Here is a 21,540-nt window from a genome sequence, read left to right as displayed (position 1 = left end):
CTTCAGATAGCCTCTGTGTCACCCCATGCGTTTCCTCCGTCAACACATCCTGTCTCAATCTCTTTCAGGCTGTTCCTGAGACTGCTGGCATCAAGTTTCCCGACTTCAAATCTGCAGGTGTCACGCTGCGGAGCCAGAGGGTAGGCTGCTGCCCTGGCCCTTTGGGGCCGCTGTTAATATCTTTCTCCCTGTCTCTCTGCTCCTATCTGTTCTCCTTTTACAGCTGTGGAAAATCAAGATCTTGCCTCTAACATAAGCAGAGTCTGGTCTCCAGCAGCAGTGTGGGCTGTAGCCAGGAACGCTGGCTGTGTTTGAGCTCTAGGCCAGCTCTGCTTTACTTTATAAAGTCAAAGGCCCTCTTGTATGCGAACGCCTGACCCTGCCGGTGTCTCGTCACTGGTCGCCGTCCCCTGAGCAGTCAGACCCGCCCAGCACAGCCCAGGGGAGCTGCCTGGCCCAAACAGAGCCTGCAGCCGAATGGAGTACGCCTCCTAGAGTGCAGATGTTGCTGCCTTGCTGTGAGATGCCTTTGAGGGCAGATTCTCCTGTTGTGCCTTGCACATGTTGGTCTGTCACAGGTACACAATTTTTTTTAACTTCACTAAATATTGGTTCGAAAAGCTCCAGATGCCTGTTTTCCCCTCAGGGTAAAGAAGTAATAAACCCTGGCATTGTTTTATGTGCAAGAGTCGACATCTCTCTCCTAGCACGAGGCTGGGGAGTAGTGATCCAGGTAACCCACCTGTGTGACTGACTGTTCGCAGGGGCCTCGATATCAGCCTTACAAAATCCCATTTGCTGGGAAAAGAGCATCTTTTTGTATAGGCAAGTAAAAAACACCCTTAGTTACTTTATTGTCGTCATGGTGAGGGCAAGCAGATACTTTGTCTAGCCTGGTAAATTTTCTGGTCTGCTCCAGGGGATGTCAGGAGATGTTCAGCCCCTGCACGAAATGCATGGGGAAGCAGAGCGCAGTCTCTGGGGAATTGTGCCAGCGCCCAGGGGCTGTGTGTGTGTTAGCTGTGGCTTTGCTCAGGCAGGCTACTGAGGGGCGTGCAAGCTGTGGGGATCCCATTTCTTGAGGAGCCGCCACTGCCCTCAGCTTTGCAATGCAGTCGGGTGGTCGCAGTCGGGTGGTCACAGTCTCTGGTACATGGGCTCGGGGCGGCGATACATGTGTGAAGATTCATGGAGACGCGGCAGATGCGTTCTCCGGCACCGAGATAAATAGAGTCATTTATGGAGATTGAGCTGGATTTTGAAAACAAATAAGGGGTGGCTGGATTTTTTTTTAACTGGAAGCAAAGCTGAGCAACACCATGTTGGTGACAGAACCATCTGGCAGAGCCAGCCATTTTCTTCAGGCCAAATAGCCGGATGGGAGGCCCACATGAATGGCAACGGGTGCTGTGGGCTCCGGCTGGATAGGGAGGGCAGGGCTGTCAAGGTAAAGGGGCGGAACGTGGGAATTGGGCATTTCTGAGTCCTGATTCTGGCTCTGAAACGGACTCCCTTTGCTGCCTTCGCCCACTCACTTGAACCTCTTTGGTTGAGTTTTCCTACGTGTAAAATGGGGCTAAGGGACTCACCCCCCTCGCTTGGGAGGGCTGAGGATTCACGAGCTGACGTGTGTGCGGCGCGGTCGAACCTGTAAGGCACTGTAACAGTGCTAAGCAGCATGAACGTGGAATTGCAAATTCTGCTGACCTGGGGGTTTGTGTTCTCTGCTCTGTACACCGCTCTCAGCCAGGCCCTGGACACACCCCACAGCATGAACATGACAAGGGGGAGCAGCCGCTCTGGTGTGAGGGGCAGCGTTTGTACAAAGCACTCAAGGCTCCAGTATTTACTGGCAAGGCTGGGTGTAAGGGATTTGCCCCTGTGGTCTCTCCCTTCACCCAGTCCTCTTGCTTGGTAAGCCTGGCTGCTCCTACAGGGTTCTGTGAGAAGAGCTGTATCAGACCTAGGTATTGTTGTTTACAGTCAGATGTATCTTTTATGTTATGTTTTATTAGGCACCAGTTGCTACTCCACAGTTAAGGCTAAGTTGAATTTTGCACTCAGAGCAGGGATTCAACTTCTTTGTTTTGTATGAAAAATGCCCCTGATCCTCCTCAAAATGACAGCACTTACTTTTTGGCTGTAGAACGGATTGCTTAGAATTCATCCGTTAATTGAAACTAATTGTTTAGTTACTTAAAATTAATGTTAACCTGGTCCTTGAAGAACATAAGTCTCCAGTGTTGGATTTGATTTGTCTTTAGTGTTCGTAATAATAGAATGACACAGACTTTTCAAACTTCCCATCTAGTTGAAGCTCACTGAAATCTTGTGCATCACCTGCATATAAAGACATTTGTTTTAGGATCAGTGTTCACTTATTGCCATTATTCTTCATAGCTGATCGTTTCTCCGTCTGCAGAGGCTGAAGAATAATCATCAGGGAATCCCACAAGCTGCCTTCATTCACACTGGCTGCAAGCCCCTATTGTTCTCAGTGGGATGGAGGCCATTGGCAGAGATGGTCTCCTGTCACCTGCTCCTCACAGAGTTTCTTGCTGTTTCCTGGTGTCTGGAGCTACCATCCTGAATGAGGGTAGCATGGAGTCAGTGGCCATGTTAAAAGAGGGTGTCCTAACTGAGGGCAGCCTGTAGCATCAGTCCCATTGAGAACAACTGGAACCGGGTGGACATTTTGAAAAAGGGCGATTCGTTGTGAATTCCTCGGAGGGGGATTTTAGGCTGCAGAGGAAACGAGGCATGGGTGGGGTGCGTGTGCAGGGAGAAGTGGGAAGACAGGAGGGAAGGAAACTGGGGGTTGGGGGTGCGACGCTATGAGAGAAAAGAGAAGAAAAACTAGAATGTGCCTTTAAAAATCCTTGGACTCTTTTCCATGCCCCAAAGCACTAACAAGCCTTAATCCTAATCATATAGTTATTACATGGTGTCGCTGCAGGGCAGAGTTAAGGTGGTTTGGGTGTCGTAACTGCATTTCCATACCTTAGTGGGTTTGGATTGCTTTCAAGCTTAACCTCTAACTCTGAATTTCCTGGGTTTATTGTGCTTGGTTTGGGGATAATTACAACATCTCTGTCATGTATTTTACCCTAAATTGTTTATCTGTGCTCTCAGCCTTAACTCCACGATAACGGTTTTGTCTAGGAATGACGAGGAGTTGTTTTAATGCGGCAGCGGGCCCCCGCGGTAACAGAGCACTTGGCCACGGGCTAGGAGGAAGGGTGGGAGCGTACAGCCCTGTCCCCGTGCTGGGGGACTGAGTTGGTGCTATTGTCCTGTTGTTAAGTGTGTGTGTGGGGGGGGGCCAGCTGGCTGGAAGAGAAAGAATTAAGTGTTGTCTCCTTTGGGGATAAAGCAAAACCCTGGGATGAAAAGGAGTTCTCTGAGCGCTCAGATCCGCAGAATGCTCTGAGGGACTCTCGAGCTCACTCGTTTAGTTCACAGCCGGGCACTTCCCTCCAAACGAGGCTTCCAGCCAGCAAGCTGACTTGCTACCCGCTAACTAGAATCTTGTAGACAAATTGCCGGTCAGGCCAATTAAAAAAGAAATAGGGGAAGAAAAACTTTGAACACAGCTTTAGTTCCCATTGATTCAAATATTCGCCCTCACTGGCTTTTAAATATTTACTAGCCAGCTGAGCATTTTCTTAGCACTGATTAATGAGTTACAATTTACTGTGGTTGCTTTTTTTTCTTTGGGGGCAGGGGTTGGGTTTCTGCCACAGCTCCAAGATGAATGAGGCTTCCCGTGAAAGATCGGGGCAGGGGGAGGGGGTTTGTATGCATGTCTTTTATAATGTTTATTCTTCATATTTGATCTGACCCACAATTAAATGGCCAAGCACGCTGCCTGTTTACTCTCCATCAGAGGCTCTTGACTCTGCTCCTTGCATGACATTAATGCAAACCCAGACCTCATCAGCTGCTAACATGTGAAACATCTGTCTCCCCTCCCTTGATCAATATTGTCCCTTCAGAGCCTGGGCTTGGAAAGCAGCGACATAAAATATCAGTTATATTTATTTGGATTTGATAAATTTAATTACTTGAAGCAATTAATAATTTATTTGTTTAGTATTGATTGCACTCCGAGGCATCTTGGTAAGATAAGCTGATGGTAATCAGCACATCCGTATCAGGCAGGAAAGCATATGTTTCCAAGTCTGAAACGTCCTATGGATCAGATAGCTGAAATGTTCCTGTCGCTTCTCCTAGCACCTCTGCTGTAGGGAAATCACTGGGTGCAAATCCTGGCTGCATGCCGCAGTGGACTTCGGTACAAGACATTACTCTTCATAGGGGAAAAATGCAGGATGGACCTAGTGCTATGATGGGGTGTTGGTTTGAATTTGTGGTGTTCACATTACCCATGAGTGGTGAGGGCCTGAGCAAGTTATGCAGGTTGATCCAAATTCATGCCTGTGGAATGTGCCAGTGGGTGTATTATATTACTCCTGAGGGCATTTTGCGCCAAAAAAATTTAAAATTCTGCGCACAATATTCTAAAATTCTGCAAGTTTTATTTGTTAGTAAATAAATGCAGAGGCTCCAGCATGGCAGTGGGGAGCACAGGCCACTGGCTACACAAAGGTGGAAGATCACCCTGCAGCCTCCCCACCCCCACCCCAGGGACACGGATTCAGTGGTGATGCTGTACCCGATCCTGACACAGCACAAGGCCTGGGCCTGTCCCAGAAACACCCTTGGGCCCTGCCCCGCTGCGCCAGACGCACCACGTGTGGGGCAGGTAGGTTCAACCAGGCAGGATCCAAGTGTGGGGGGGCTCTGAGTGGGGGGATCCAGGTGTGGGATGAGATGGTTTTGTGTGGGACAGTCTGGGTGCAGGCAGCTCAGTGAAGGGTCTAGGTGTGGGGGAGATCTGGATGCACAGAGGCTTGTGGGGAGGGGGGTTCCAGGTGCAGGGGCGATGGGACTGTTCAGGGGCTTCCAGGTGAAGGTGGTTGGGGCTCAGTGCAGGGGTCTGGGTGTGGAGGTCTCAGCAGGGTGGGTCTGGGTGCAGGGGGATGGAGCTCGTCAGGGTGGGAGGTTGAGTGCAGGGAGCTCACTGTGGGGTGGTCTGGGTGCAGGGATGGGGGCCCAGAGGCAGGGGGCTCCAGATGCAGGGGTTGAGGTTCAATGGGGTGGGGTTTGGGTATGGAGGGGGGTTTCTGGGTGTATGGGGTGAGGCTTGGCAAGGGTGTCTGTGTATGGGAAGTCCGGATGCCCCGGGGGTTGGGTGGATGGGGGAGCAGCTCCCCATACAGTCACCCCTCCCCACGCATCTGAGGAGTGATGGGGGCAGGAGGCTGGGGAGGATGCTGAGCTTCCTGCAGCTGGGGGAGGATTCTGGGGGTGGGTCTGACACAGACCCAGCCATTCCTTGCAGGGGAAGAGGAAGTCCTGTCTTCTCCCGCCTCCAGCCCAGCTGGGACTAGCAGCTGATCACGGCTCAGGGTCGAAGCCACTGGCCGGGGTGTTCCCAGCCCTGAGGTGATTTACATCTCTGCCAGCTGTTCTGGGTGCCTGAAACCATGTACCTGCGCAGCTAGGGAGTGGTGTGTGACTGCTCTTGCAGCTTCCCTTTGCTTCCCTGTCAGAAAGTCATTTTTCTGCGGGGAAGCAAAGAAATCTGCGGGAGACATGAGTTCTGTGCGTGCGCAGTGACGCAGAATTCCCCCAGGAGTAATATTTATATATAGTATAACTAGTAAGGGATGTGTGGATGTGTGCATGCATTCTTAATACCTGTATGTATCTAAAACGTACCTGAATGTCACAATAAGGAGTGGAAAATTTGGGAGGGTTTTTTTTTTTTTTTTTTTGTAGAGGTGATAGATAAAGGGATACAAAATATTGAATGGGCTAGAGAAGGTAGAGCAAGTTCTTCTGTCCATCTTTGCTCAGAATACAAGAGCAAGGGGGGCAGTCAATGAAATTGAAAGGCAGGCAATTTAAAATTGCTAAAAGGAAATACGAAAAGGGTTGAATGTTATGTGGATAATGAGATCATGCAGAGTTACAATAGCAAGGATTAAAACAACATGGAATTGATATACACATTCCTGCTTCAGGGTCAGGCAGTCTAGAACTAGCAGGGTCTGTCCCTGACATGGTTAGGGAGAATATCAGTCGTTTATTCCATAACATCCGACTGCAAGATTTGTTGTGCCTGCCTCTGAAGCATCAGGTACCAACCCGGGTCAGAGACGGGATACTGGACTAGTGGATCAGTGGCCTGATCCAGTCTGGCAGTTCCTGTGCTGAGGTCAAGAATTGCCCAAGTTAAGGCTGAGTGTCCAGCTGTAATCCTATTGTGCACATCCATTGTCATACAGTCTTTCGCGTCATGATCACATTATTTCTCAGATAATGATGGCTTTGTTTCAACCTTTGCTACAAGTCTGTAGCATCTTGTACTGTATATTTTTATTCTTACCGTAAGTTATCATCATGTAGTCTACATCTCTTCCCTCCATTTTGGGGTACACGGTGAGTTATTTATAAAGCATCCTTTGTTAATAATGTAGTCACCAGAAATATTGTACGTTGAAACAAAACATTTCCTTTGGAGATAGTACACTAGCGCAGTTTTCTAATTGATTGTAGTTACTCAAACCATGTATCAGGGCAACACAGTGTCCTCCATCTCAAAGGGATTTTTTTATTTCTTGTTTTTTTCCATATCTGTTATTTGGAAGCTGAGCTAACTTCTTCTTTCCTTGGTTCCGAGTCTCTCTCTCACCCTTGAGAAAGATTTTGCAATCTCTGAAAGGAAATCTCGCTAGTAAAACCTTTTCTGTCACTTCCTAGAAGAATTTATGGTGTACAGAATTTGTACCTTTTCACGGCTGATTTGAAAGTTAGCAATAGGTTTACCTTCAAGTCAAGGAAACTGTAAAATAATCATTTCCATAAATCAGCACTCACAGGTTTGTTTCTAAGAACATTCGTATATTGAATAGTAGCCTATTTACCCCAGGTGGTATTGTACTGAGCATCACCGATACTGATGCGTAGCTACTGAGAGTTCATACTGTAATTTAATTGTAAACTATCCTGTGTGCCAACAGATAGTACAAATGACATTCAAGTATGTTTGCTGTTGTCTCATCATTTAAATGACCTTCCTGAACTCTGTTGTTCTGGCTCATCCACATCACTGTGCAGAACGACAGGATTCTGCACGGTGGATCAGAACGGGGGGAAAAAGTGTCATTTTATTTGAGAAATAGAATGTGATTGTTTAATTAAAACCTTATAATGTATGCACATGAGGAGGCCAAGGTCAGATTGCACATTCAGTCTTCATTTCCTCCCTTCTTGAGTTTAAATGCTCAGTCCCATAATTGTACATTTTTGTATTTTAATTTCCCTGTTTAAAATTCCAGATTTGCTAGATTCCTCCTGTGGTTCCTTCAAGCTGTGGGAGAGAGGGAGCTACCTGCTCCTGCACCCCATGGGAGAGGCTGCCCTTACACCACCTCCTATGCCACCCAGAACAAAAGAGCATTACGCATGTGCAGCTTTGGTCTCCCTCCTCCTGCAAACCTCCAGGCTCTGCAGGAGTAGAAAGACGTTTCGCAGAACTCATTCTCACACTGAAAGCTGGCTACGGAGAAAGTTTTCTGCATTGAAAACCTTCGTTGTAGAGGCCAGCTGCAGTGCTAACGAGGGCCCAGTGTCTGTCAGCATTACGAGCGTGGGTGCACACAACTGAATCTTTAAATGCTTGTAACTTACTTTGCAAAATGGTAGAAGGGCATAGTCCTCAGGGCAAGCAATGCTGAAGGTTTATAATGGCAAAACTCAGCGTGAGGAAAAGTGTGTCCTAATATTGAATTAAAACAGGGAACAACTTGTGTGAAATGACTTAATAAATGCTACTCAAACTTTAAAAAACAAACCAAAACCATTTTAGTGAGAGATCAAGCATGGAAATTTCAGCCCCAGAAGTCGAGTTTTTGAGAAAGTTTTATGAGGTTCTGAAAATGGCAGATTCATAACAAAAGTCCTAAGTTTATAGCAGGCAATGGCAGAGCATCCAATATGGTATAATCATCCTGAGCAGGACCGCGCGGAGTCCTTCCTTGTTAATCCGTAAACTTGTTAATTCTCTGTACAGACCCCCAGCAGACAGCAGTCTGTAACCACTTCCCAGCACCGATGTAATCCCTGGGCACTCTGTGGTGAGGTCTCGTGTTACTAAGACTTCATTACTCCTCCAAGCGATACTCCAGGAAGTTTACTGGTCTGCTCTGACGTATTATCATAAATTGGGAAAACTAAACGACGCAGAAAACTCAAATGAACCGAGTCTGTTTTGCCAGGCTGCGTCCTTGCCTCTTTGTTACCATGTTTTGTGTGTTTCATCACTAATTGGCAAAATTCGTTAATCTGCAGTAGGTCTCGCAGTAATCGGCGTGAATCCGTGAGTTTCTGGGTAGGTGTGGCTCGGCCCTAAATCGAGGCGCACGTGACTCTGTTGCCCTCAGGTGCTCAGCTTTGAGACCAAGGTCAAAGTCTTTCAGTGCCCAGGTTTGGACAGGCCTCTCCCCCACCAACTCAAGGGACTGCTCCAGCAAGGACCTGGACTACGAAAGTGATCTTGGTTCTCTCTGTTCGTTGCATAACCCACTTACTGCCCAGCATGCCCTCCTGCGATGGTGAGTAGGCAGCTCCCGGGCCAGGCGCATTGCCTGCCCAGCAGTTGGGGGCTTAGGCCAAGCGCCCTTGTTTCCGTCTTGGGAGGTGTGGGTACTGTAGCTGCGCGGCTTTGAGTGACACGTTGGTGTGTTGCCCTTTTTTTATTTTTCTCTTGATACACCCAGTTCATGCGCTTAGCACAGGTTGTTTATAGCAAGGACAAAGAATTGCAGTCCTTAAATCAAAAGCGGTGCTGGTGTAATTATAAGCATGGGCTGTGTTGCTAAAAGAGCTATAAGGAGATGCTGTCAGGAGGAAAGCATCCAAAATATATTAACCTCCAAAATCCCAGCTAATCAGTTTTGTGACTAGAGCAATCTATTCCCAGCTGTTGTGATAGGGGGACTTTACAAATAATAAATAACAAGAACCGCTTCCTCTGAAGAGGGAACGAAAAGGGCAACTGCACTCACCTAGAAAGCTGTCGTTGCTCTCTGGGAATTCTTCCTTTAAACTCGAGTAGGGAGATACTTCTCGTCCGTGTTCTGCAGTGGGGGTGCCCAAGCCTTGCTCAGCCCGGGGCCACATTGGTAACTCACTAGGAGCTCGAGGGCCAGGCCTGCTGATTGCCGCTCAGCACCGTCCTCTTTAATACAGGTGTGATCTTCAGACACCACATATCCCAGCATGCAGTGCTCTACTGTGAGCCAAGCAGCCCAGCTCTCCAATTCGGGATGCAGCATTGCATGCTGGGACCTGTGGGGTCTGCAGATTCGGGTTAAAGATGCACCTCTCACGACTGGGCACAAATCCAAGACCTGGAGCGGGGTTTGACCCTATCGCTGCAGGCTCAACAGCGAGCCAGACTGACACCTGTCCCTTTGTCCTCAACCTCAGCATGTCTCCTGGTCACTAGCGCTTGGTGGGAGTGCTGCCGTCTCCCTTTGGCCTTCCGGATTGTTTTGGGTGATGCAGTTCTCACAAAGCAGTGTCTGCTTAAAATCCATGGCTGTTTAAGCCCAAACCAGGGCTGGCTGATGCATGTTTCCCCTCGCCTTCACGCCGGGCACCAGTGCTTCCCCCTGCTAGGAGATAGCATAGCTAACGGAGCCGACCTAACAGATTATCAGCGGCGTGTGAGTAATAGACTCCTCATTTAGTTTTAATACATTTTGCATAGAGAGCAATCAACCTTCATCAGTCTTAAAGATGAATTGGCTTAGCCAGCTAAATTTTAAAGATATTAGTTCGACAGCAGCCACATAAATCATAACATTTTCTTAATGATGGTAAAATTAAAATATACTCTTGCTTTGAGAAGCCGATGAAGCCTTCCTGTTCACAGAGCAGATCCTCCCCCAGAATTAAAGGGAAGCTTCATTGATGTGTTTTTAGCCAAAGCAAACCCAAACAGCCCTCTTCCTCTTGTGCTGCCGTTCCGCACCTTTTTCAGGGAGGTCTGGGTCCACTGGTGCCCCCCATCCCTGCCCCCACCCTCTAGCCCCCCAATAGCTTTGACTGAAGAGCTTGACAGCGAGAAGGTGCTGAGTGCTCCCAGGCACCCTCTGGCCAGGAGCGTGTGTAGTTACAGCCGAAGGCCTTGCCAGAACAGTCAGCGGAGCTGCTGATAGGGCACCAGGTTGCTGCTTATAGAAAAGCCCCTGCTCCTGATGGCATGTCCCTAGCAACCAGCCAGGCCAGGGCTGCCCTGTGGGGTGACAGCTATCCTGTGGGACTGCCTGGGTCAGGATGCAGCCAGCTGGCGTGGAGCTCAGCATGGGTGTGGCAGGCTTGCAGAGGAGTCCTGTCTTGGCTAGAGAGATGGTGGCCCCAGTGCAGGCCTTAGAGGTAAGGCTGAGGCCTGGTGCCCAGGGCTCCAGTGAGGTGGAAAATACGTAGCTACAGAACAATGTGTTGAGAGAGAAAACAGAGGGAAAGAATTGCAATTCCTCGGCGATGGGTTCCCCGTAAACACTTCCTGTCGTGGGAGCTGGGGGTCACAAAGACCTCTTAGATCTTCCAGCCCATCTCCCTGGGGGGGATTGGCCCCTACACAGTGTTTTCCAGTTGTCTCACCTCGTTTTAAAGCTCCCAAGTGATGGGATATACCCCACTTCCTCTGTTCTACAGCTTCATCCGTCCTGCGGTTGGGAACATCTTCCTGCTGTGCAGTCTGCCAGCCCTCCCTGTCCCTCCTTGTTGGGCCCGTGTGAAGCACACTGAATAATTCCTCTCCTTCCTTGGCTTTCAGACTAGTCACACACTTGCCGGCTGTAATGTAGTTCCCTGCTTGTTGTCTCCCAGACGAACGAGATGTGTTTGGCTCCTTTCATCTTCCTTTCCCCCATGTCACCTAATCATTTGTGTAGCTCTTTTCTGAGCTCCCTCCCGTTGGCCGATGTCTCTCCAGCAGCATGGGGCCTGCAGGACACCCCGCAGAGCTGCGGAAAGAGGGACTGACCCCTCCCAGCTCCGAGATCTGACCCTTCGGTGCATGCAGCCTCAAAGTGACACTGGCCTTTTGAGCTGCCGTCTAGCACTGCAAACTCCTGTCCAGCGTTGGACCTCTCTGACCACAGCATGTGTCTCAGCTACACCCACCTCCCAGAGGATACGGGTTTGTGGATTGCTTTGTCTTACATGTAGTAACTGTTCAGTCTGTTAGTTCCTGTCTCTAACCTCTCTAGGTTCCCTTCCCCTGCATTTTTTATCCTCGCTGAGGTTTGCAACTCATTCCAATTGAGTGTCTTCTACAGGCTTCATTAGGGTTCTGTTCATGTCCAGATGGTTAAATATAACTGTTCCTTAAACCCAGTGCCCCCAGGCCACCCAACTGGAGCCCTCCTTCCAGACTGACCCACTGCCAGATCTGTAGATTCATGATTGAAGGATCATAAGAACATCAGAGCGGCCATACTGGGTCAGAACGTGGTCCATCTAGCCCAGTACCCTGTCTCCAACAGTGCCCTGTACCAGAGCTTCAGGGGGAGTGTATAGAACAGGGCAATTCTGGAGTGATCCACCCCATCTTCTCCTCCTAGCTTCTGGTAGCCAGAGGCTTAGGGTCACCCCGAGCATGCGGTTACATCCCTGACCCTCTTGGCTAATAGCCATCAATAACCCTAGCCTCCAGGAACTTCTCCAGTTGTTGTACTTTTGGCCTTCACAACATCCCATGGCAATGAGTTCCACAGGTTAGCTGTGCAATGTGTGAAAAAGTCCTTCCTCTTGTTCATATTAAACAGCTGCCTGCTAATTTCATTGGGTGTCTCCTGGTTTTTGTATCGTAAAAAACGCTTCTCTATTCACTTTCTCCGCACCGGTCATGATTTTATAGACCTCTGTCATATCCCCCCTTAGTCGTCTCTTTTCTAAGCTGAACAGCCTTAATCCTTTTAGTCTCTCCTTGGATGGAAGCCTTTCCATGCCCTGGATCATTTTTGTTGCCCTTCTCTGGACCTTTTCCAGTTCCACTGTATCCTTTTTGAGGTGCAGCAACCAGAACTGGACACAGTATTCGAGGGGTGGGCACTCCAGAGATGTGATATTTTCTGTTTTATGTTCTGTTCCTTTCCTAATAGTTCCTAACATTTTGTTTTTGACCACTGCTGCTCGCTGAGCTGAAGTTTGTGTAGAACTATCCTTGGTGACTCCAGTATTTTCTTTCTTGGGTGGTAACAGCTCATTTAGAACCGATCGTATAGATATCTTTGGCATTATTTTTTGCCAGTATGCATCACTTGGCACTTATCAGTCTTGAATTTCATCTGCCATTTTGTTGCCCAGTCACCCAGTTTTGTGAGATCCCTTTGTAACTCTTTGCAGTCTGCTTTGGACTTAACGATCTTGAATAGTTTTGTATCGCCTGCAAATTTTGCTACTTCGCTGTTCACCCCCTTTTTTTTTAGATCATTTATGAATACGTTGAAAAGCACAGGTCCCAGTTCAGACCCTAGGGGGACCCTGCTATTTACCGCTCTCTGCTGTGAAAACTGACCAATTCTTCCTACCTTTTGTTTCCTGTCTTTCACCCAGTTACTGATCCATGAGAAGTCCTTCCCTCTTATCCCATGGCTACTTAGTTTTCTTAAGAGCCATTGGTAAGGGACCTTGTCAAAGGCTTTCTGAAAATCCAAGTACATTATATCCACTGGATCCCCCTTGTCCACATCCTTGTTGACTTCCTGAAAGAGTCCAAAAGATTGGTGAGGCCTGACTAACCTTTACAAAAGCCACGTTGACTCTTCACCAGTAAATCATGTTCATCTCTGTGTCTGATCGTTCTGTTCTTTATTGTAGCTTCTACCAGTTTTCCTGGTACTGACGTTAAAGGTTCCCGCCCTATAATTGCCAGGATCGCCTCGGGAGGCCTTTTTAAAAATCGTTGTTACGTTAGCTGCACTCCAGACATCTGGTACAGTCCGATTTAAATGATCGGTTACATATCACAGTTAGTAGTTCTGCAATTTCATATCTGAGTTCCTTCAGACCTCTAGGCTGAATACCATCTGGTCCTAGTGGCTTATTACTGCTTAATTTATCAGTTAGTTCTAAAACTTGTTCTAATGACACATCAATTTGGGACAGTACTTCAGATTTGTCACCCAATAAGGACAGCCCCGATGTTGGAATCTCCCCCACATGCTCTGTAGTGAAGACTGCTGCAAAGAATTCATTTAGGTTCTCTGCCATGGCCTTCTCTTCCTTGAGTGCTCCTTTAGCACCTTTGTTGGCTAGTGATCCCGCTGCCTGCTGGGCAGGTTTCCTGCTTCTCAGGTACTTAATTTTTGTTTCCTGTTAGATTCTATGTCTTTAGCAAATTGCTTCTCAGATTCTTTCTTGGCCTGGCCGATTATATTTTACTTGCCAGAGGTTGTGTTCCTTCCTATTATCTTCACTAGGGTTGGATTTCCAAATTTTAAGAGATGCCTTTTTTGCCTCCGATGGCCCCCGTGACTCTGCAGTTCAGCCATGGTGCCGTTCTTTTGGCACTCGACCGTCTTTTTTGATTTGGGGTGTAATTGAATCTGAGCCTCTCTCTGGTGGTTTTACGGGGTTTCCCTGCTGCTTGCAGGCTTTTTACCCTGTGGCTCCTCTCTTTAATTTCTATCTAACTAGTGTCCCTGTCCTGGCGTCATTCCCCTTTTTAAAGGTTTCAGAGTAGCAGCCGTGTTAGTCTGTATCCGCAAAAAGAAAAGGAGGACTTGTGGCACCTTAGAGACTAACCAATTTATTTGAGCATAAGCTTTCGTGAGCTACAGCTCACTTCAATCCGATGAAGTGAGCTGTAGCTCACGAAAGTCTTATGCTCAAATAAATTGGTTAGTCTCTAAGGTACCACAAGTGCTCCTTTCCTCCCCTTTTTAAAGTTAACATGTAACTTTGCATCCTGTGCATTGGTCTGGGCTGTTTCAGCCAGTTGCACGTGGCCCTCCTTGTTGCCATGTGACAATACGCATCATCGTAGTGTCTGCAAGTCCCACACTCCTGACTGATGTGGGTCCCTAAGTCAGGGAAGGATTCTCCGGGGCACGGGTGACTCTCGCTAGGTGTCACACCCAGTCTGTGGTGCAACTGGGAAGTGAACCCCAGTCCAATGTCCTAGCCACTAGGCCATCCTGCCTACCCTGCTGGTGTGTGTGTTGATAGCCCTGATTATTTCATGGTCCCTAGCACATCACTGAATCATTCTGCCTGTTGACAACCTCGGGCAGAGCATGGAGATGGAGCTCCCTGTCCCCCCGGTAGCTGGTCCCTTCTGGGCACAACTCGCAGTGGTCTGGGTGGGAAGCATGCTTTGCGTTGTGGGGGCCATGCCCATCCTGGCTGGTCACCTAGCATTGACAAAGCATAGGAGGCACTATGGACTTCTCAGCTTCCTTCTCTGCGAGAGCAAAACTCCCCTGATTGAGAGCGTGGCTGGCCCCTTGGCGTGCGTTGCTGGAATCCCGTTCTCACCCGCAGGGCTGCCCAGAGGATTCAGGGGGCCTGGGGCAAAGCAATTTCGGCGGCTCTTTAATTAATTAAGCGCCTTTTTCATTTTGACTCGCCCGGCGGTGCTCTGAGTCTTCGGCGGCATTTCGGTGGCGGGTCCTTCACTCGCTCTGGGTGTGTTCGGCGGCACTGAAGGACCCACCACCGAAGACACTTTTGAATACTATATTCTCGTGGGGGCCCCTGTGAGGCCCAGGGCCTGGGGCACATTGCCCCACTTGCCCCCCCCCCCCTCTGGGCGGCCCTGCTCGCCCGGCGTGTTTGGGCTGGTTTGGTGTGAGCAGCTAGAGCCCAAAGGGAATGCGAACGAGACCCTGCTAAGTGTATGCATTCTTCCTCCTGCAGCCCACTCGCATTCCCTTTCATAGCTCACATCTGATGATTTCTCACTCCCCTAGCCCCTTAGCTCCAATGTAAATGTGTGTTCACACTTCCGCCAGTCAAGTAACTGTGCTCTCTGTCTCTTTCTTTGCTATACAGCCCGCTCTGTAAATGAATCCCACAGGTCTGGGGCTCAGCAGGGACAACGAGAAGTGAGTCTGTTAGCGCATGAGTCTAATCAAGGCGGCTAAAGCGAATAAAGTAGGGCAGCATTGCACATTAGCCGCTGTGTAAATGAGCCCTTTGATGGGCCAGGCGCTGCGGGAGCGGGTTTGAAGCTAAGAAGAACTTTTGTTGTTAATTCAGTGACATGTGGAAGCTGTAAAACAGCGCGTCTTGCACACACACACAAGGGAAAATAAAAGCCCTCACGACCAGGCTTTTCAATACCTGCCCTCGGACCTAGTCTGAAAACTTTCAGCCCCTGGCTCCCTCTTCTACCACTTGATTTTCCTTTCTCTCGCTTCCTTTCTTTTTTTTCCCCCTGCACTATAAAAAGAAAAGCTCTCTTGCCTTTTGAACTAGATGGCTGTGAGTGAGGGCTAACTCGGAGCTGTGTGGCTCTGTTACCTTTATGTTCCAGATGAAACTGCCAAGCTCGGTGGGACAGAAGAAGATTAAAGCCCTGGAGCAGATGCTGATGGAACTAGGAGTAGGTGAGTAAAGGGGGCATGCTAGAGAGAAAGAGACACACAGCGCAAGCCTTTGTAGTCTAGATGGGCTATTTTTTCTCCTAGTAATACAGCCAGTTTCTTAAATAACAGTATGTGAATGGGTTTTAAAATAATATTTTACGTTTTTTTTTAAAAAAGGGCAAAAGCCAGAACAAGATGCACAGGGATTTTTTCCCCCTCCCAGAAGAAAACTGGTTTAAAAGGGCCTTTGTCTCTCTTGTTTTGGGCTGTTTTAACCATCAAGAGCAGAAGCACAGCCCTGAGAAGGCCAGTCTCAGCCGTGCCTGCTAAGGGTGCTAGTGGCCATGGCATGTGCATTGTTCAGGGGTGCCCTGGCTCGCTTTCAAGCTTGCTTTCCTCCTAATTTACTGCTCCTGGTGGCAAGTCCAGAATGCCTCTGGGGCTGTGCAGCTCCGTTTTGTAGCTGGCCTGCTGGGTGACTCTCCAGCGGGCCACCACTGAGCAGCGAGTAAACCCACATCCCTCGCTCTTGAACTCTGGTGGCTTCACAGCGGAGAGGCATGTTCGCTTCGCACATACAATGCGCACTCCTCGCTAGGGGTGGCCGGAGCGCAGCCCACAGAGTTCTGTGCTGCGCCCGGCTGCTGAAATCCATTCGCAGGCGCACCCGAAGGGACGCCGGAGCCCAGCATGCAATGTTCCACCCCCCAAAAAAGCAAAGTTTCTGAGGTTTGGCAGAGGTCACTGAGCATGCTCAGTAACTACATGGCCTAGCCATTGTTAGTGCTCAGACTTCATCGTCTGTGGCCCGTTGTAATGCCTCAGAAGCAGCGTTGGCTATGGGCAGCGCTAAAGGCCCTAGTCACAGGGTCCCCCCCGTGCCACACTAGCACTGCCAGGCTGGTATAGAATCCCCGTGGGGGCACTGACAAAGCCCCCCATCCTGCCCACAGAATCAAGGTGTGTCAGTTGTTTCCCCGGCTTAAAAAGCAGATGCTAACCCAGGGAAAGCTGGGGGGGGCTGTGAGAGCAATGAGAGGACATGAGGGACGCTGCGGGTGGGGTCGCAGGCTTCAGACAGCTTCAGGGCAGGAGAAGGAGCAATGGCCGGGGACAGTCCTTGGCCGCTGCCCAGTGGCCCGGCGTGCAGAGTCTCTCAGGGCAGGTAGCAAAGGCCCCATTGCAACAGAGGAGCTGCTGAAAGCTGGCTGAGCCTGGTTGTTTCTGGGCCTGTGAAGCTGGAGCAGAGCATGGCTCCTGCTCCGGAACAGCAGCACCACCCGCGCTCTCGGGGCAGCCTTGGGAGCCGCCTGGGCCAGTGCATGGCAGCGGTTCTGCACCTCCGCCTTCCCCCGCTGAGGTAGGAGTGTTCCTGCTGCCCTCGGCACACTCCGGCATGGCCACACGCCAGGTCAGGGGGAAGGAGCCGAGTCGGGAGCCCGGCATGCAGGCAATGCTGCGTGGAGAGGGATCTGCGTGTGGATTTTCTCCCCCACCTCAGGCGTTGCTCTTCTGAAATTGTGAGCTCTTCATAGCAGGGGCCTGTCCCTCTGGGGGTGGGATCTAGGTACGGGGTGGTGACGTGGGAGACACGGCTGTAACACAGGGCTATGATGGGCAGTAGCAGAGCTAGCATCCAGGCCAGGCCAATGGCCTCAGTCCTGCCCTGGAGGCAGAGGGGACGTCAGTCGTGGGCCTCTACCAACAAGGGGACCAGCTGGGGTTTGTATTGTCAACACCTGTCCACTGGGAACTGGCCTGAGACCCAAACTCAGCTCGCAGGTCCGAGGTGGAAGCCACGGCCAAGCCCTCCTGCCTGGAGTTGGATTTGAAGCAGCATCCCAGAGAGGAAAGGCTACCGGGCCCCGACCTGGCTAGGTTGCTTTTTAACCCCCTGGCCACAGCCCTCAGAGCTCTCCAGCCCTGTTAACTGCTGGGAATGAGGCCCCAGCAGTGGGTGTGGGCATGGGAGCTGGGGTGTCTCCCCCCTCCAGGGCCGGACTGGCCGAGGTCTCCAGCTCTGAGCTCCCTTTGCTCCCCCAGATCTCAGCCCCATGCCGACGGAGGAGATCGTGCAGATGTTCAACGAGCTGCGGAGCGACCTGGTGCTGCTCTATGAGCTCAAGCAGGCCTTTGCCAACTGCGAGTACGAGTTGCAGATGCTGCGTCACCGGCACGAAGCGCTGGCCAAGGCGGGCAGCCTGGGCCCCGTCGGCATGGAGGGGGCCCGCGCAGACGGGCAGGCCGGGCTCAGCGCGGAGGAGGGCAAGGGAGACGCCAAGGACCAGATCATCGATGTGGTTGGAGCACCATTGACCCCGAACTCAGTGAGTAGGCAGATGCGGGCGTCTGGAGGTGGGTCCCCCCTCAGTCTGCGCCAGGGATTGCATTCTGAGCCCTGCTGGGGGCTCTGCCGTCTCTCCCTCCAGGGGCGAGTGCTGGCGGGAGCAGAGCGCGCCCTTTAGCCGAGGCTCCAAGTCTGCTCTTGGTGTGCCCACCCCGTGCCTGGCACTGCCCTTGGTGGCACGCGTGGGCCGGCAGTGGTTCCTGCACCCCACGTGGAGGGGGCATTGCAGGGAGCTGGCAGAGGCAGGAGCGGGGATGGTACCTACCTGTCCCCGGTGAGACGCAGCCCTGTGCGGGAGGAGGAGCAAAGGCAGGCGAGTGGGACCTCGTGACGTGAGCTGTGGGCCGTGGACGAGTTCCTCCCCTGGTGAGCTCCAGCGACGCCCCGGGCAGGGGGCGTGGGCAGGAGGGAGGGGCCTGAGGACCAGAGGGGAGGAGCCTGTGAAAGCGCTGGGACAGGAGACCCAGGGTGCCGAACGCCCCGGGAAAGCTGAAAGTCGGGCGCATGCCCTGGCCGGGGCTGAGCAAATGGGGTGGCCCCTGTCTCCCCGCAGCTGCCCCCCAGTGCGGAGTGCTGTGAACGGTATGTCCCTGGGGGGTCCCCAGCCGTCCCACCCCCAAAGGACAAGCCTGGCCTGCCCTGTGCAGCCCCGAGCGCTGTCCGAGGTGGCGAAGCTCCCTGATGGAAACCCGCCCCGGGCACAGCGTGCTGTAGATACTCTGCCCCGGGAGCGGCCCGGCCCTTCCCGTTTCCAAAGGGCGAACATAGTCCGGGGCGTTGAGAACACCTTATCTGTCAACGACAGAGGTGACACATTCATCTGGACTTGAGTAATGTCCTGTTCTCCTGTGACAATCTGGAGTTGTAAGGCAGCGTTCCGCTGAGGCAGGCTCATGTTTGCAGAGGAGACTTCTGAATTTCTTCGCTGCGTTCAATCTTTGTGGGAGCGTGAAATCTCCACCCTCCCTGGGGTCCGGGAAGGGCGAGGCTGCAGCCATTCCAGGCGGATTCACAGCACACTCGCTGTCCCCGGAGACCAAACAGGAGTGCGGATGGTGGGGGCGCGGGTGGGTTTGTGTGTCTCCAGCCATATTCTGCCTTGGTGCCTCTGCCTGGAATTGCAAACAAAGAGGCGAGGCCGGCAGCATGGAGAGGGTTAAAATTACCTGGTCTCTGGCATATTTGAAAGAAATATAATCAAGTTAATTCACTGCAAGGCAAATTCGGTACCTAAAGGGCCCCCCATGTTAAATACAGCTCTGACCTTTACCGGCTGATTACACAAAGACGACACAATTAGATTAGTCCAAGACAAAAGGTCAAGCGCATTCACACTGTGACCATTTTATGCTACCTTTGGAGGGGAAAAAATCACATCCCAGCTGAGGGGTATCTGGGGGAAGAGCAGGCTTGTGCTGCTATTCCCCGGCCGGCTGGCTGGCTGCAGGTGTGCTGGGCGAAGGCGCACCCAGCGCTTCACCAGAGCTGCCCCCGTGTCTGTCTCCCATCCCCACCGCTGCCAGCCCACTCCCTGGCAGGATGTGTGCTCGGGGGCTGCTGGGCACAGGAATAACCAGCCACCGGCAGAGCAGGGTTTGGCACCATGCCGGAGATACCGAAGCCTGGCCACGCAGACGGGCTCTGCCAGGGACACCGGGCAGCGTCCCGCTCCTGGCAGGACTGCACCCTCCATGCAGAGCCAGCTGAGCCCCTGGGGCAGACGAAGGGCTGAGTCAGCCTGGGGCAGGGCCTGCTGTGTGGCTGGAGGGTGTTACAGGTACCAGCCAGCCTTACTGTCGCCTAATGTTTATAGTCCAGTAGCTTCCGAGGGCCCTTCCCAGGATCAGGGACATGCTCCGAAAGGGGCTGCATGAATGCAGGAGGTGGCATGGTCCCACAGCATGGATTGAGCCCCCGAACCAGCACCTCCCGGGGGAGCTAGTTGTTACTGTCCCCATGTGGCAGCTTGGGGAACTGAGGCCCAGGGCGAGGAAGCGACGTGCTAAGGGTGTCGGTGGCAGAGCACATCCCTGACTTCCAGCCTGGACCGTCTTCCCAGGGCCACCCTTCCTCCTTGGGAAGCCCCTGTTGGCGCTGAGTGTTCGCAAGGAGCCTGGCAGCGCTGCCGAGCTTGGGGACAGGACTGAGAGCCCAGCGCTGGCTGCACTGACGGACCCCTGGGGCTAGTGCTGCCATCCCCCACTGTCGCCCGTGACCCCGCTCTCAGCTGTGAGACGTGGGAGCTTGGCCCAGGCAGGGCCTTTTCTTTCCGGGAGACACCAGCTCGGCTCTCCTGTGCGTTGCAGAGGGAGGGGAGGGGGCTGCAGGAATCCTGTTGGGAGTCCCACCCCTCCACCCATGTGACAATGCTGGGGTGGTCTTGCCCTGGTGTCCCACGGGCAGCAGCCTGTACTTGGCCTCTCTTCCCTGCCAGCCCTGCAGCTGCCCGGGGTGGAGTCTGCCAGCCAAGCGGAAGCTGCTGCGGGTTAGCTCAGGGGAGCACGTTGCAGGAGTGCCCTGCTCTTTGGCGGGGGCGGGGGGGGGAACAGCCTGTTCTGCACGGTGCCATGTGGCGAGACACTGAGTCTAGCTGGTGGGAAGCCTGGTACCAGGGCAGCCCTGCCATATCCCTCAGGTCCTCCCTACCACTCCAGCCTGGCTGTCCTCCGTGGTGGGGTGGTGTCCAGCTCCAGCCATGAAATCCAAGCCAGGGTCCCCCCAGTGCAGCATGTTGCTGACCCAGGAGGGACTTCCCTGCAGGCCTTGGGGAGGTGAAAGGTGAGCCGAACTTGGAACAAATTAGTTCCAAGCAGAAGTTCAGCCAGTTACTCCAGATTAGAACCTTTGAATTGTGCGACTCAGACTCCACTCACTGATCCGTAATGAGTTGACTCTCAGAATTCCTGGCTTTGTTCCCAAGCTCACAAGTCAGCCCATTAATGGGGAAAGGAAAAGACCTTGAGTGTAAGAAGTCTCGGGTTCAGAGTCGGAATTATTTGACTTTTAAGCTTCCTTTATCTGAACTCCTGCTGACTTCTTGTTTTCTGAGCCGGTTTGAAAGCTAGAAGTTACATTGTTAAGATCAATCATTCTCTCTTTCCAGATGGAGTTAGAATATCTGCCTTGTTATATATTTATATAGACGTTACATCTATTCTGGGCTGTGTGTGTTTAGCCCTTTTCAAACCCTTCCTTGCCATTCAAAGCAGCTAGACTTGTAGGCTTGTGTAAATTATAATGTAAACCATTTTTTTAACCAGACCGTTCCCAATGTTGCCCAAGGCGACTGGAGGAGCCGTGCCACGGACGGCAAGAGGAGGGTGATTAATATGAATTTGTGACACATTTGAAAGATGGGTCTTTTGCCATATACAGATGATCAGACGCACACGCGCTTCCCCATCAATTCCATGCCCTGCCAGCGAAGCCGCCAAGCCCTGGCTCCTTTGTTTGCGGGCTGGGGTTTGGTTTTAAATGTACCTGTGGGCCTCTCAATTTCCAAGGATTTGATTTGATTTTTTA

The 21,540-nt window shown here is 51.5% G+C and overlaps 1 protein-coding gene across 3 annotated transcripts in view; it reads left to right on the top strand.

The window, feature by feature from the left end:
* The window catches only part of DMAP1 (DNA methyltransferase 1 associated protein 1), a 50,078-nt gene that overhangs the window by 27,286 nt on the left and 1,252 nt on the right, over window positions 1-21,540 (top strand). For all 3 annotated transcript variants that reach the window (XM_074962339.1, XM_074962338.1, XM_074962340.1), the window contains exons 8-10: window positions 69-140; window positions 15,620-15,692; window positions 17,715-17,998. In XM_074962339.1, coding sequence (XP_074818440.1) covers window positions 69-140; window positions 15,620-15,692; window positions 17,715-17,998 — 429 coding nt within the window. The remainder of the gene's footprint in view (window positions 1-68; window positions 141-15,619; window positions 15,693-17,714; window positions 17,999-21,540) is intronic.

The sequence above is a fragment of the Natator depressus genome, chromosome 8 (genome assembly GCF_965152275.1).
Source record: "Natator depressus isolate rNatDep1 chromosome 8, rNatDep2.hap1, whole genome shotgun sequence".
NCBI classification, from domain to species: Eukaryota; Metazoa; Chordata; order Testudines; family Cheloniidae; genus Natator; species Natator depressus.
Note: the sequence above shows the minus strand (reverse complement) of the source record. Positions and strands in the feature narration are given on the sequence as shown.